The 15,134-nt window shown below is 42.7% G+C and overlaps 1 protein-coding gene across 1 annotated transcript in view; it reads left to right on the top strand.

Moving 5' to 3' along the window:
• The window catches only part of LOC145408725 (uncharacterized), a 46,430-nt gene extending 33,484 nt beyond the window's left edge, over positions 1-12,946 (top strand). Inside the window, exons 2-5 of the mRNA XM_080279386.1 lie at positions 7,924-8,345; positions 8,442-9,251; positions 9,381-9,544; positions 12,020-12,946. Coding sequence (XP_080135512.1) covers positions 7,924-8,345; positions 8,442-9,251; positions 9,381-9,544; positions 12,020-12,946 — 2,323 coding nt within the window. The remainder of the gene's footprint in view (positions 1-7,923; positions 8,346-8,441; positions 9,252-9,380; positions 9,545-12,019) is intronic.
• The last annotated feature ends 2,188 nt before the right edge of the window (positions 12,947-15,134 follow it).

The following is a 15,134-nucleotide window of genomic DNA, read 5'->3' as shown; positions in this document are numbered from 1 at the left end:
GAATATTGAGTTATATAAGGGATTATGAATAGGATATGGTACTAATCTCGAAGAAGTGCTGTGGACATGCTGTGGAGCCGAATTAATAGCTTCTGAAAATGAGCTAAGGGAAACAGGTAGCAAAAAGGACGAAAATCTGAGCCAAGTAAAAGAGAATGAACTATAGGAGATAAAAAAACTGCCTTCTCGCCATTCCGAACTGAGCTGTAGAAAGAGATCAACACTAGAATATGATGCCAGTCACGAAGAAATGCTGTGGAACAGATGTAGAGCATTACTAGTAATACAATATGGTACAACAGGGAGATAAATCTGGGCCAAGTTAAGGTGAAAAGAGTATAGCATCATAATCTTGTGTTAATCTATTGCTACAACTCACCATTCAAGATGGAGAGATGGAGATTTTAGGCGTAGTTAGAGAAGAGGAATATAGTCACGAAGAAGTGCACTGGGATGGATGTAGAGCCTCAGTACTGCCTTATTCTGACCCTGAACTAAAGAAAATAAGCTGCAAATGGAGGAAAAATTTTGGGCCAAGTTAAAATGAGTGCACTATAGTTGGTTTTCGCCTCTCAGTTTATGCCAGGATTTTCGTCTCTCTCTTGTTGCTGTGGTTGTTTTGTTGCCAATTTCTTTAGTAAAATGTATTACTACGATTCTACATCCATTCCACAGCACTTCTTCGTGACTAGTACCGTAATCTAACTTTAATCTATTGTTATAAACTCCACAACTGAGGCCAACCAGGGAAACAAAACAACACCATTGCTAGTTATGTCACTTATACTTTTCTGTCACTTATACTTTGTTCTCAGTGTAAACGAAACAATTCAAGATGGAGAGACAGGCACGTTTAGGCCAAGTCAGGGTGAAACGAGTATAGTTAGGCCTTGTTCCTCCATCTATCTATTGCTCCATCTATCACTTTCCTATTTGTCTATCTTGCAATTTACTTTCATTAATATGCAAATCTCGGTTCCATTTTCTGTTCATCCTTGGCGTCCTCTGTTTATGCATTTCACTGGTTGTGTTAATCTTCCACTCCTTGCACTTTCAGGCCTTCATCATCGTCATTATCATCATTATCATCTTCATCATTATCATTATCATAATCAAAGCGACTAGCAGCATTGTCATCATCACCTTCATCATCAGCATCATATCTACCACTACCATCATCGTCATCATCATCATCATCATCATCATCTATGAGGGAGGCTATCTTGTTTTGCTATCCCTATCCTCAGCTCAAAATCATATATCATAGGCACACACACAAAAAGGCCCATTTGATGTATTTATTTAATTTTTTCAGCAGAGAAATAGGGGAAGGAGAAACCAACGTAAAAAATACATATACCAGATTACAGGTGTCTTCCATTCATTAAAAAATCTGTAACAGGTGGATCTGAGGTCCTCTAGGTCGAAGGTTGGGGGGGAAACTGATCTGGGGAAGCGAGTTGCAAAGAGAGGCAGTTCGGGGAAATAAAGGAATTCTGAGAGCCAAGAGGTGTGCTACATGGAAGTAAGGGAGTCTTTAATTGTGTATTCTGTTCCGACTGAAACATATTGACTTTACTGAACTGGAAAAAAAAAAATCGAAAAAAATCTCTACCCCTCACAGTGCTGGAAGGCTTCGTGTAATTTTTTTGCATAATATTGAGGCAAACTATTTCCATATCAATGTGCTATTAAAAACATTAAGTAAACTAAGATGTAATATGTACTATATATTACTTCTAGATGTGCAAAGTATTTTAAGCCAATCAGTGTGACTGCAAAGTATTCTGTCTCTCAAAGTAACTGTGAAAAATACTCTCCTTATCAAAGTAACATTATTTTATCTTGTTTTTCATGCTCTCGATTTTGCTTTATTTTCTGCCTTCCTCCATTTTTTTCTTCTCTCTCTCTCTCTCTCTCTCTCTCTCTCTCTCTCTCTCTCTCTCTCCTGCCATTAACCAAATTCTCCTATTTCTTAACCTCAGCCATTATCCAATCTTGCTTTCCATTTTTCATTCCCCTTTGCTCTCTGTCTTTCCCATTCCTCTTCACTCCATCCATTTTGTTATCAATAAATTTTGCTCTCATTCCTTTTTTATCTATTGCCCTCTGTCTTTCCCTCCTTCTATCTGTCCAGTCCTGTTTATCTATCGTTATCAGTCCTTGTCCTCATTCCTCCTTTATCTATTGCCCTCCATCTTTCCCTTCTTCTATCTATCCAGCCCTGTTTATCTATCGTGTTGTCAGTACTTGCTTTCATTCCTCCTTTATACTTTGCCCTTCCTCTCTCCCTCCCTCCACCCCATCTTCCCTCCTTTCCCTCCACTGAGAGGTATTGCGTCACTGCCGAGGTCCTCACAGTCAGTATATAAGGCGCTCGCTCTCCTTTCCAGGCATAGTCTTCAGCTCCCCTCCTCTCCTATCACAACTACCTGCTCCTCTCTCCAAAGCTCCCCATCCCATTAATTGCCTACACTGGTGGCTGGTTCTCCATCTTGAGCTTTAGTTTACCCTCAAGTCGTCCTCGAAGAAGACATGGCTAAGATAACGAGGCAGCTGATATTTGCTGGTAAGAAAATGGATTAATGTTTAGATAGATAGATAGGTAGACAGGCAGATGGATAGGGAGATAAGCATAATATATTTTATATGTAAGACTGTATAGTATATTTTCAAGTATAGCGATAATATATGCCATACTTTTCTTTGCCCTTGGACTCGTTAAGTTTATAATTAAATATTGCTTCAGTTATATTTTACCTTTAGGCAGCATCCAAAAATATACCTGTTACTATAATGATATATATGTTCTTATTAGCTGTTATACTGTATAAGCCAAACCTAACCCAGCTGTAACTCTAAAATAAGCTAGCTCTAACCCTCTACGTTTTTTCAGCTTGACTTTGTGTGTGAGTGGACAGGACACAAGACTCCCTAGACGTCTCTATTACCCCCCCGACCACAACGACAGACAGCCATTTCACTGTTCCTAGTTAAGCCACTCTTCCGGGTCAATCCAGCCACTTAAATGCGAGGTGGTAACTGTAGTGGTGGTGGAGGGGAGGGGGAAGAACTACACTCACGCTCAACTGTTTCTGAGGATGTACAATCGAGCACAATTGTTCGGGGTCACGGGAGGGGGATGTAAACTCGCGCGACTTTGTTCCTGGCCACTGGGAGCGAATGTACACTCGTGTGCACTTGTTCCTGGCCACTGGGAGGGGATGTACACTCGTGTGCACTTGTTCCTGGCCACTGGGAGGGGATGTACACTCGTGTGCACTTGTTCCTGGCCACTGGGAGGGGATGTATACTCGTGTGCACTTGTTCCTGGCCACTGGGAGGGGATGTTCACTCGTGTGCACTTGTTCCTGGCCACTGGGAGGGGATGTACACTCGTGTGCACTTGTTGCTGGCCACTGGGAGGGGATGTACACTCGCGTGCACTTGTTCCTGGCCACTGGGAGGGGATGTACACTCGTGTGCACTTGTTCCTGGCCACTGGGATGGGATGTACACTCGTGCGCACTTGTTCCTGGTCTTAGGGGAAGCGGCAGTACATTTAGCACATCCAGCTTGTACTCACAGTAGTTTGAAGGACTTTTAGACGAGAATTTAAAAGTTTTAGAAATACATTTACCTGGACCATCTTTCTTGCTGTCGACATTTTTTTCTGTTCATTTTTTCTTTTCTGTAGGGGGATATTTATAGTGAGGAGTTGTGAAGTTCAATTTAACTCTGTCTATCAACCTATCTATCTGTCTGTCTGTCTATCTATCTATTGCCAGACACCATATAGTTTCATTGCTATCTATCTATTACCAGACGCCCTGCGCAGCATCTCTATTGCCAGACGCCCTATACCATCTCTATCAATCTATAGCCAGACATTCTCAATATCCTCTCTATCTATCGCCAGACGCCCTAATTATCTATCTATCTACCTATCGCCAGACGCCTTAGGTATAATCTCTATTGATCTGTTTCTCTATGGCCAGGCACCTTTCAGTACCTGACCTCTACTACTACTACTACGACTACTGTTACTACTACTACTACTGCTACCCACCACCACCACTACTGTTACTACTACTACTACTGCTACCCACCACCACCACTACTGTTACTACTACTACTACTGCTACTACTACCACTACTGTTACTACTACTACTACTGCTACTACTACTAGTACTACTACTACTACTACTGCTACTACTGCTACTACTACTACTACTACTGCTACTACTACTACTACTACTACTACTACTGCTGCTGCTATTACTACTACTACTACTACTATTACTATTACTATTACTACTTCTAGTACTATTACTACTACTACTACTACTACTACTACTACTACTACTGCTACTACTACTACTACTACTACTACTACTACTACTATTATTACTACTACTACTACTATTTTTATTATTATTATTACTATTTCTATTGTTATTATTATTATTATTATTATTATTATTATTATTATTATCATTATTATTATTTATAATAATAATCTATCTATCTATCTATAGCCCGACGCCCTAATCCCGCAAAGGGTGGCCGCAGACAAAACGCCTCCAAGTCACTCTGTCACCCACCATTTGACTCCCCTCCCCCCAACTCACCCCCCCCTCCCTCATATACCTCTCAACTCCATCCCTCCACCTCACCCTCGGTCTACCCCTCCCTCTCCCTCCCTCCACCTCACCTACATACACCCTCTTAGTCAGTCTTTCATTCTCCATCCTCTCCACATGTCCAAACCACCTCAGTGTATTTCTCCTAATCTTTTCAACCACATCCACATCTACCCCACAACGTTCCTTCACTTCTTCATTCGTCAACCTGTCCCTCCATGTCACTCCACATGCTCCTCTCAAGTAACTCATTTCCACTGCTCTCACTCTTGACTTGTTCCCCTCTTGCAAGGTCCACGCCTCGCTTCCATACGTCAGGGTAGGGATCACAATACCATCATGCAGTGACTTCTTAACTTCCATACTCACCTCCCTATTTCTCATCACTGCTTTCAGTGTGCCAACAACCTTCCTTCCCTGCTGTACCCTTTCACGTACTTCATCCCCCAAAGTTCCATCCTTACTCATCACACTACCCAAGTACTTGAATGCACTCACATTCTCCATATCCTCACCATCCAACCTCACTGCACACTCTGTGACTTCATTCCTCTCAAACACCATAACTTTACTTTTGTTTACATTAACTTTCAGCTTCCTCCTCCTACACACTGTCCCAAATTCATTCACCAAACCTTGCAACTCCCATTCATCTTCACTCATCAATACTGTATCATCAGCAAACAGCAACACCGGAAGCTTCCAAATCTCACCCTCATTCATTAGGGCCACCCCCACATCCACTGCCCTACCTTGTACCTCCTTTACGACCCCATCCATATATATATTAAACAGCCATGGAGACATTACACACCCCTGTTTCAGTCCCACATTGAGATCAAAGAACTCACTCAACTCACCATCCACTCGCACCGTAGCCCTAGCTCCCTCGTACATACTCTTCACAGCACTCAACAATTTCCCTCCACTCCATATATTCTTAGTACCTTCCACATACCTTTCCTATCTATTCTGTCATAAGCTTTCTCCAAGTCCATGAAGGCAGCGTACACTTTCCTTCCCTTCTCTAGATACTTCTCCACTAAACATCTTAGAACAAATATCTGATCTACACACCCTTTTCCCTTCCTAAATCCCCCTTGTTCTTCTCCAACTAGCTCCTCTGTCATATGCCTAACCCTATCAATGAGTATTCTACCATATATTTTACCAGTCACACTAAGAAGGCAAATACCCCTATGGTTACCACATACTTCTCTCTCCCCTTTTCCTTTGTACAGAGGAACAATTATACCTGATTTCCAGTCCTCTGGAACCCTTCCCTCTTCCCAAGCCAATCTACACAACTTCCATATCCACTCCACAACAATCTCACCCCCATACCTAAGCATTTCACCACACACTCCATCAATTCCTGGGGCCTTTCCCAGCTTAATCTTCTTCATCGCTTCCACTACTTCCGACCTACTGATCTCTTCCTCCCTCCTCTCATCTCTTCTTCTCCCAGCCATTCCCCAACCACTTATACTCACACTGCTCTCACTCTCTACATTCAACAAATCCTCAAAGTGCTCCTTCCATCTCCTCAATTTCTCTCTCTTCTCCACCAACAATCTGTTATTCCTATCTTTCACTCCCCTACTATTTCCCCTTTCACACTGCCTTACTTTCTTTACCTCCTTCCAAAACAATTTCTTACTCTCCCTCCATTTCACACTCAGATTCCTCCCAAACTCTTCATCCACTTTCTTCTTACTCTCCTTCACCAGTCTCTTAACCTCCCTTCTCCTGCTCACATATACCTCTCTCTTCTCTCTCTCATCTTCTCCCCTACCTCTACTCGCCAACCATTCACCATATGCCTTCTTCTTTTGTTCCACAGCTCGTTTCACCTCATCATTCCACCATGCTGTCCCTTGCACACCCTTGCATCTCCTCCTCACTCCACAAACCGCCTCACACGCTGCGCTTATCTCTTCCGTGAATATCTTACATACGTCTTCCACCCCTTCCATCTGCTCTAGCTCATACCTTCCCAATCTTTCTTCCACTATGCTCTTATACTCTGTCCTCTTCTCACTATCTTGCAATTTCTCCACTCTTCTCACAGGAGCTGCTTCCTCCTGTCTTCCCCTTCGCCTCCTCAACCACTTTCTTCGCAGCTCTACCTTGGCCATCACTAAGTGATGGTCCGAGACTCCATTCCCCCACCCTCTCCACACCCTTGCATCCAACACTTGTCTTCTCATTCGCTCATCCACACACACGTAGTCTATCATTGCCTTTCGTTCAACAAGTTCACCATCCATCCTCCTCATTACTCTCCATGTATACCGGTGGATCATCTTATGACGAAAGTAGGTGTTGGCTATTGCCAACCCCTTACCAGCACAGATGTCCACCAAAGCACTACCATTCCCATCTACTTCCGCTGGCACACCCCACTGACCAACCACTCCATCCACTCGTACATTCCCGACTTTGCCATTCATGTCTCCAATCAACAGCACTCTCTCGCTCCTCTCAAACTTGTCCATACATGCTTCTACTCTCGCCCAAAACTCATCTTTCACTCTTGCCACTCGATCCTCCGTTGGAGCATACACACATACAATCGCCCATGCTTGTATACCTACTTTCATCCTCACCCATACAATCCTTGCACCCACTGTTCCATACTCTCTTATATTCTCCTTCCACTTCTTGCTTATCATCAGACATACTCCCTCTCTTGCCCTCTCATTCTCACTGACTCCCGCACATATACCTACACCGTATTCCCATTCTCTCATCCTTTCACCTTACCATTTAGTTTCAGTCAATCCACATATATCCACTTTTGCATCCTCAAGCATCTGGACAATCTCTCTCTCTTTCACTTCATCATTCACTCCTCTCACATTCCACGTTCCTACTCTCAGAATGTCCTTTGTCCGTTCCTTAGTCGTCAACGTATGGTCCGTCCGGGTCCGAGGCGCTTTATTTGCTTTTTTAGTTAGTTCTTTTTACGGGGTGGGGCACTAACCCACCACCAACCCTTTTAGTCGCCTCGTACGACAAGCAGGGATACTAGGGGAGTATTCTTTATAATAATGACAATAATAATAATAATAAAAATAATAATAATAATAATAATAATAATAATATTATTATTATTATTATCATTATTACTATTATTATTATTATTATTATTATTATTATTATATTTTACGTATATTTAGCACTGTTTTTTACTTTTTTAAACTCTCTCTCTCTCTCTCTCTCTCTCTCAGCCCTGTTAGGAGCGTGTCTAGCTCAGAATACCTACCTACCGCCAAGCAACGGTAACGGAATCAACGGAAATGGCAACGGAATCAACGGGATCAACGGAAATGGCAACGGAATCAACGGGATCAACGGAAATGGCAACGGTGCTGTTAATGGTTATGGCGCAAACGGCAGTGGCCTTAACGGTAATGGAGCAACCATTGGTAACGGAGCAATCAACGGTAATGATAACGGAGCAATCAACGGTAACGGAGCAATCAACGGTAACGGAGCAATCAACGGTAACGGCTATACTAACGGCAACGGTAACGGAGTTATCAACGGTAACGGCTTTACTAACGGCAACGGTAACGGTGTAATCAACGGTAACGGTGTAATCAACGGTAATGGAGCAATCAACGGTAACGGTAACGGAGTAATTAACGGTAACGGCTATTCTTACGGCGTTGGTAACGGAAACGGAGTCATCAACGGTAACGGTGCTGTCAACGGTAACAGACCAATCAACGGTAATGAACCAATCAACGGCAATGGAGCAATCAACGGTAACGGAGCAGTCAACGGTAAAGGCTATACTAACGGCAACGGTAACGGAGTAATCAATGGTAACGGCTATACTAACATCAACGGTAATGGTGTAATCAACGGTAATGGAGCAATCAACAGTAACGGTTATGGAGTAATTAACGGTAACGGCTATTCTTACGGCACTGGTAACGGAAACGGAGCAATCAACGGTAACGGAGCAGTGAACGGTAACGGTAATGGAGCAATCAATGGCAACGGTAACGGTTATTTTTACGGTATTGGTAACGGAAACGGAGTAATCAACGGTAATGGTGCAGTCAACGGTAACGGAGCAGTCAACGGTAATGGAGCAATCAACGGTAATGGCTACACCAACGGTAACGGAGTTATCAACGGTAATGGCAATGGAGCAATCAATGGTAACGGTGCAATCAACGGTAATGGAGCTGTGTATGGTAATGGTTACTCTTCCGGCAACGGAGCTGTCAACGGTAATGGTAACGGTGTCATCAATGGCAATGGAGCAATCAACGGTAACGGTTCAATCAACGGTAACGGTGCCATCAACGGTAACAGTGCCATCAACGGTAACAGTGCCATCAACGGCAATGGGTACACTAACGGATACGGTGCCATCAACGGTAACGGTCCAATCAACGGCAATGGGTACGCTAACGGAAACGGTGCCATCAACGGTAACGGTGCAATCAATGGCAATGGGTACGCTAACGGAAACAGTGCCATCAACGGTAACGGTCCAATCAACGGTAATGGGTACACTAACGGAAACGGTGCCATCAACGGAAACGGTAGAACAAGCATCGGTAATGGCTTCACAAACGGTCTCAACGGTAACAGCATCAACAGGATCAATGGTATCAATGGTAACGGTATCAACGGTAACAGCATCAACAGGATCAATGGTATCAATGGTAACGGTATCAACGGAATCAACGGCATCAACGGTAATGGGATCAAAGGCTTCGTGGACCCCATCACCGAGTTGAGCTCTGCCATCGGGGGGGGCGGCGTTGCAGGCGTGGACTATCCCATCCTCGCCTCCGTCCCGCTGACCGGCTTCACCTGCGCTAACACACAGGTGCCCGGATATTATGCCGACACCACTCCGGAAGCTGGATGTCAGGTGAGAAGTTACGGTGATTTACTGTTTTGTGGCACCGTATCTACTGTGTAAGTCCTCAGGTATCATAGTACAGTCCTGCAGTCTACCGGGTTTACCTGCTCCAACACACAGGTACCCGGGAGTTATGTTGACTCCGCCCTGGAAGCTGGATGTCAGGTGAGAATACTGTGAGATACTGTTCTGTGGCACCGTATCTACTGTGTAAGTCCTGGCACTGTATCTACACTCTTAGGTCTTCATGACAGTTAAGTCTTTTCACTGCAGCACGCCGGTATCAGTAATTATACCATACGAGGCCGGATGTCAGGTGAAAATACTGTGAGATATTATGTCCTGGCACTGTATCTACTGTGTAAGTCTTCATGTATCATAGTACAGTCCTGCAGTCCACCGGGTTCACCTGCTTCAACACAGTGTACTCTACTCCTACCTTCACATCCTACCTCATGCTTGATGTCATGCTTCATTAAGACTTCTTCCCTCATACATTACTAATAAGGTTTTAAGATCTACTATTGATGCCCATGAAGGCTCATAACTACAGGAGACAAAATAAATAGCTGAGGAAGATGGGGAACGAAATCTGTCACAATACGACCCCTCGCATCCACTATAATAGTTACTCAGTCCTTTACCTCACTATATTCACCTTTCCAGACACTACAACCATGTCTGTCAGGTATGGATGAATGCAACTTATTACCATTGTGTTTACTGTTGATTCCTTTATATACTCCTTCATGGTACTATATCATGGGAGGTCTCCTTGTAGTTATTGAGGTTAGCCCCTTCACGATCCATCTGTGCATTCCTTCACGGTACTAAGGCTTTTTCATGGTAGTATTTTAGGCTAGACCCCTTCACGATACCATTATGCACTTCTTCATGGTACTATATACTTATGGGAGTTCTTCATGGTACTTAGCTAGCCTTTTCATTACACTGGGTATAGGAGAGCCAATACACCTTTCCCGAGACCATGTCCAATTTTCCTACACCAACAATGCCCTGCAATCTGGGTGTAGCATGAGGGTACACTATTATGCTTACTGTCTAGGGTGTGTATATTTAGCCAGTTCCTTCATTACACCCGGGTTAGCTACACCAATACACAGGTCTATGAATACCAAGCTGACATTACACCCAGGGTAGGTTAGGCTATAATAAGCTATCACGAGAAGGAAAGTAGAAATATCATCCAATTTTAATAACGATCTGGGATGTAGGACGTTTGCTTCTCATCATGGGGGGTAAAAATTAGCAGGTTTCACTCCTATACGTTGTGGTTAGAGAAGCTTGCATTCAAATGAAGATCTGCTTCTATGAGTTAGCATCTTGCCTCTCATAGGACAGATTTTGAGGAGATGAAGACACCAAAAACTGCCTTATGTCCAGTTCCATCTGAGTTCAAAATGACCCCACAAATTACACCAAACATATTTTCCAGTACATTCTGAAGCCCTTGTGCATTGGAATTTGAAAGAAGTGAGCTACCTTACTTAAAGACATTCCATTCTCCCTCACTGTGGCCACAAACATTGCTCTCTCTGGTGAAATCTACAAATAGATCACAAAATAAAACAACTTTCCAACATAGCCTTAAGTCTTTGGGCATTGAAAATGAAAGAAATGAGCAAACTTACTGAATAGCATCCCCTTCTCTCACACTTTGGCCATAAATCAGCCTCCCCTTGGTGAAATCTGCGTTTCATCCACGAATTACACTAACTTTAAAATCATGCAGAAAGTTCGCAGTCATGTCATGTATATACCAACTTTCTCTTGCATCTTCAACCCTGATTTCTAAACAGTACGGTCGTTCTCCCTGACCTACCTAATTACCTCTTAATGCCATCCTCCCGTATGCTGAAGGTGATGACTGGGGCTTCTTCCTTACTGATTTCTACTACTACTAACACTTCTTCTTTTTCTTCTTCCACTACCATTACTATTCTGCTACTATTACTACTACTTATTCTCCTCTTTCATCTTCTGTTCCTCCTCCTTCTTCTTCTTCATCTTCTATACTACTACTACTGCCTCTAATACTACTGTTACTATTTTCTTGTTCTTGTTCTTTATCTCCTCCTGCTCCTCCCACAACTACTGCTACTACTACATTTATAGTTCTACTACTACTACTACTACTACTACTACTACTATTTCCACCACCACAACCACCGTTACTACTACTATGACTATTACTACTGTTACTACACTATTTCTACAGGTCTTCCACACTGTTACTACTACTACCACCACCTCCACTACGACCATCACCAACACCACCACTACTGCTACTACTACTACTACTATTACTACTACTACTTCAACTACTACTGTTTCCACAGGTCTTCCACACTACTACTACTACTACACTTTTTCCACAGGTTTTCCACACTATTACTACCACCACCACCACCACCACCACCACCACCACCACTACTACTACTACTACTACTACTATCTCCACAGGTCTTCCACATCTGCCAAGCTGATGGACGTATGGATTCCTTCCTTTGTCCCAACGGTACTGTTTTCAACCAACAGTACTTTGTGTGTGACTGGTGGTACAACTTCGACTGTGCCACCGCTCCCAGTTTCTATGGTCTCAACGCCAATATTGGACTCGTCAACGGCAACGGTGTCAACGGTAACGGCATCAACGGTAACGGTGTCAACAGTAATGGCATCAACGGTAACGGTGTCAACGGTAACAGCATCAACGGTAACGGCGTCAACGGTAACGGCATCAACGGTAACGGTGTCAACGGTAACGGTATCAACGGTAACGGTATCAATGGTAATGGTTATGGTAATGGTGTAAATGGTATCGTTTTCAACGGTATTAACGGTAATAGGATAAACGGTAATGGCTATGGAAACGGCATCAACGGTAACGGTGTCAACGGTATCGGCATCAATGGTAACGGTTATGGTAATGGTGTGAATAACGATATCAACGGTTACGGCATAAACGGAAATGGTTATGGTAATGGTGTAAATGGTAACGGTATCAACGGTAATGGTTACAGTTACGGGCGTCGCAGCAGTAACGGAGCCATCAATGGCAACGGTGTCAACAGAAACGGCCTAATCAACGGTAATGACAACGGAAACGGCTACTCCAACGGTTACACAAACGGTAACGATGCAATCAACGGTAACGGTGCAATCAACGGTAATGGGGCAATCAACGGCAATGGAGCTAACGGCTACACAAATGGGTATACAAATGACAACGGTGCAATCAACGGTAATGGAGTAACCAACGGTAACGGCTACACAAACGGTAACGGTAATCGAGTAATCAACGGTAACGGTGTAATATACGGCAACGGGGCAATTAACGGTAACGGTAACGGTATAACTAACGGGCTGTACCAAACTCCCAGCTTTTAATAGTAGAGTTTATAATTATATATTATTGCCCTATAGATGTATATATAATTTTCTATACAAAAATCTAAGTAAAATATCTATAATTATTTACAGGTAGGTGCCAGGTAGACTAGACATGTAAGATACTAATTAATTTCACTTGTGTTGGATTTCTTCACATTTTTGCGATTTTCAGACGGTTATTCTCAGCTTAGAGGGATTTTTCGGGCTGAAGGGGTTAAAGGAGGCTTGGGCTGCCTTCTCGTCGGGTAAGGTACTCCCTAACACCTGTTCCTGAGCGATTTATTTTGCTGATTACACCTTGCCTCCATGTTACTTAAGTCATTCTAAAAAATGAAGTCGGTGAGGAAGAGGTGTTAGGGAGCTGTCTTAACTGCCGAGAATACGAACCTTGGACTCATAAGGAAGCTCTCTAACACCTCTTCCTTAGCGATTTGTTTTTTAGTTATGGCTGGGTAATATCCTTTAGCACGTTATCCATGCAAAGTATGGCGATATTGGAAGGGTATATGGACCAAGGGATAGGAAAGTAAGGTATAATTCACAAAATAAGTCGCTTGGGAAAAGACGTTAGGCAACTTCCTTAAATGAGAATACTGCCCTTGACTGAACCCCTCCAGACCTGAAATAAACCGTCTGACCAGCAAGAATAAAACCCTTAGCCTTTCACTGCTATCTGGGCTGACTTCAGATGCTTTTTCTCAGCTGTAAAGGGGGAAATCGTCTCTATCAATCTCACAGTGGGAAGACGATTTTTTAGTTTATTTCAGGTGCCTTCAAGGGTGAAAAACCGTCTTCACTTACCCCTCACGAGGATTATTTTTTCAGTTCATTTCAGCTGCCTTCAGACGATTTTATTCAGCTTTGGATGGTCTTGGTGTATTCGGAGGGGTAGAGGAAGGCTTGATCTAATCCCCCAGCTCCACCTCTCTCTCCCAAGCTGCATAAAATCATCTGAAGAGCAAGAGGAAAGTCCTACACGTCTCCCTAGCTCAAACCACCAGGATATATAGACGGTTTTCCCCTTCTGAAGTCTAACAGTGAAAGAGTTAAGACTACCCTGTTCCTCAGATCTGACTCAGTACTGCCTACCAGCTGAGAAAAAGTGTCAGGTGAAGCCTAATTAGCAGCCGGGTTGAGCTAGCGAGGTGCACGTAACAGGTCAAAGGACGCGAGGTCAAGGGGTCAATGATTACTTAGTGTCTTCTGGATATACTTACGTTATTCACACTAAAGATCATTATTTCAGGACTAATTCACGTAATGTATTTAAATTTGGTTTGAACATGTCTTTAAATTTATATATACAGTTTTTACTAATAGCCTATATTCTTTCAAAATTTGTAGTATGATAGTTTTTTTTTTTTTAATGCTGATCTTAATGCGAAAGTCATTTCCCCCCCCTCTTTTTCTTTACTATCAAACTCACGGATAGTATTCAAAATTCTGCCTTAACATCATTTATTTATTTATTTATTTGTCTGTCTGTTCTCTCATTAAAATTAGAACATGTTTAACTCCTTTTAAAAAAGTATATTCTTAATGGTAGCCTACTTCATGATTTACTAATTTACCTAAAGAGCTCCTTAAATTTATGCCTTAAAAAGATATTCCTTTGACTGCTTAAAATTTCTTGTTCAGATGTAAGCAATGCACTTAAAATTTTGCCTTGAGATGGTCTATTTAATGCTTTGAAAATTGGGGGCCAAAATTCGTTAAGGAAAAGATATATAATTTTTAATACTCACCATTCAGGAGATTTTTGCTTTCTTCTAATAATATATTCAAATTTTTCCCGCCACATGTCAGCCTATTCCCAATTCTCATTTTTATTTTATTTTATATGCATTTGGTCAAAGGGATAATTGTATATATCTTCAAATTTATATCTGAATCAGTGTTGTCTGTTTAAACTCTTGCCTGAAATGAGCAACATATTTCCTCAAAGAAATTACCAATATGCCGGGAATCGAACCCAGGACTCTCAGGTGAGAGCCAGGCAGCATACTACTACACCACGACCAAGTAAAAGTTAACTCACGTTGTCACAATCTTGTAACCAACGTCCCTCCGCCTCCCACTGTGGGCCTGAAGAGAGTGAGTTAACCCCCTGGCACTCGGGCAAGTAGATGCTTTTAATCTATCCCAAGCACTTGCTGTGTAAAAATACAGGTTCTCTCTTCAACAT

The sequence above is a fragment of the Coenobita brevimanus genome, chromosome 78, assembly GCF_032717465.1.
Source record: "Coenobita brevimanus isolate Jiangsu-jjx chromosome 78, ASM3271746v2, whole genome shotgun sequence".
NCBI lineage: Eukaryota > Metazoa > Arthropoda > Malacostraca > Decapoda > Coenobitidae > Coenobita > Coenobita brevimanus.
Note: the sequence above shows the minus strand (reverse complement) of the source record. Positions and strands in the feature narration are given on the sequence as shown.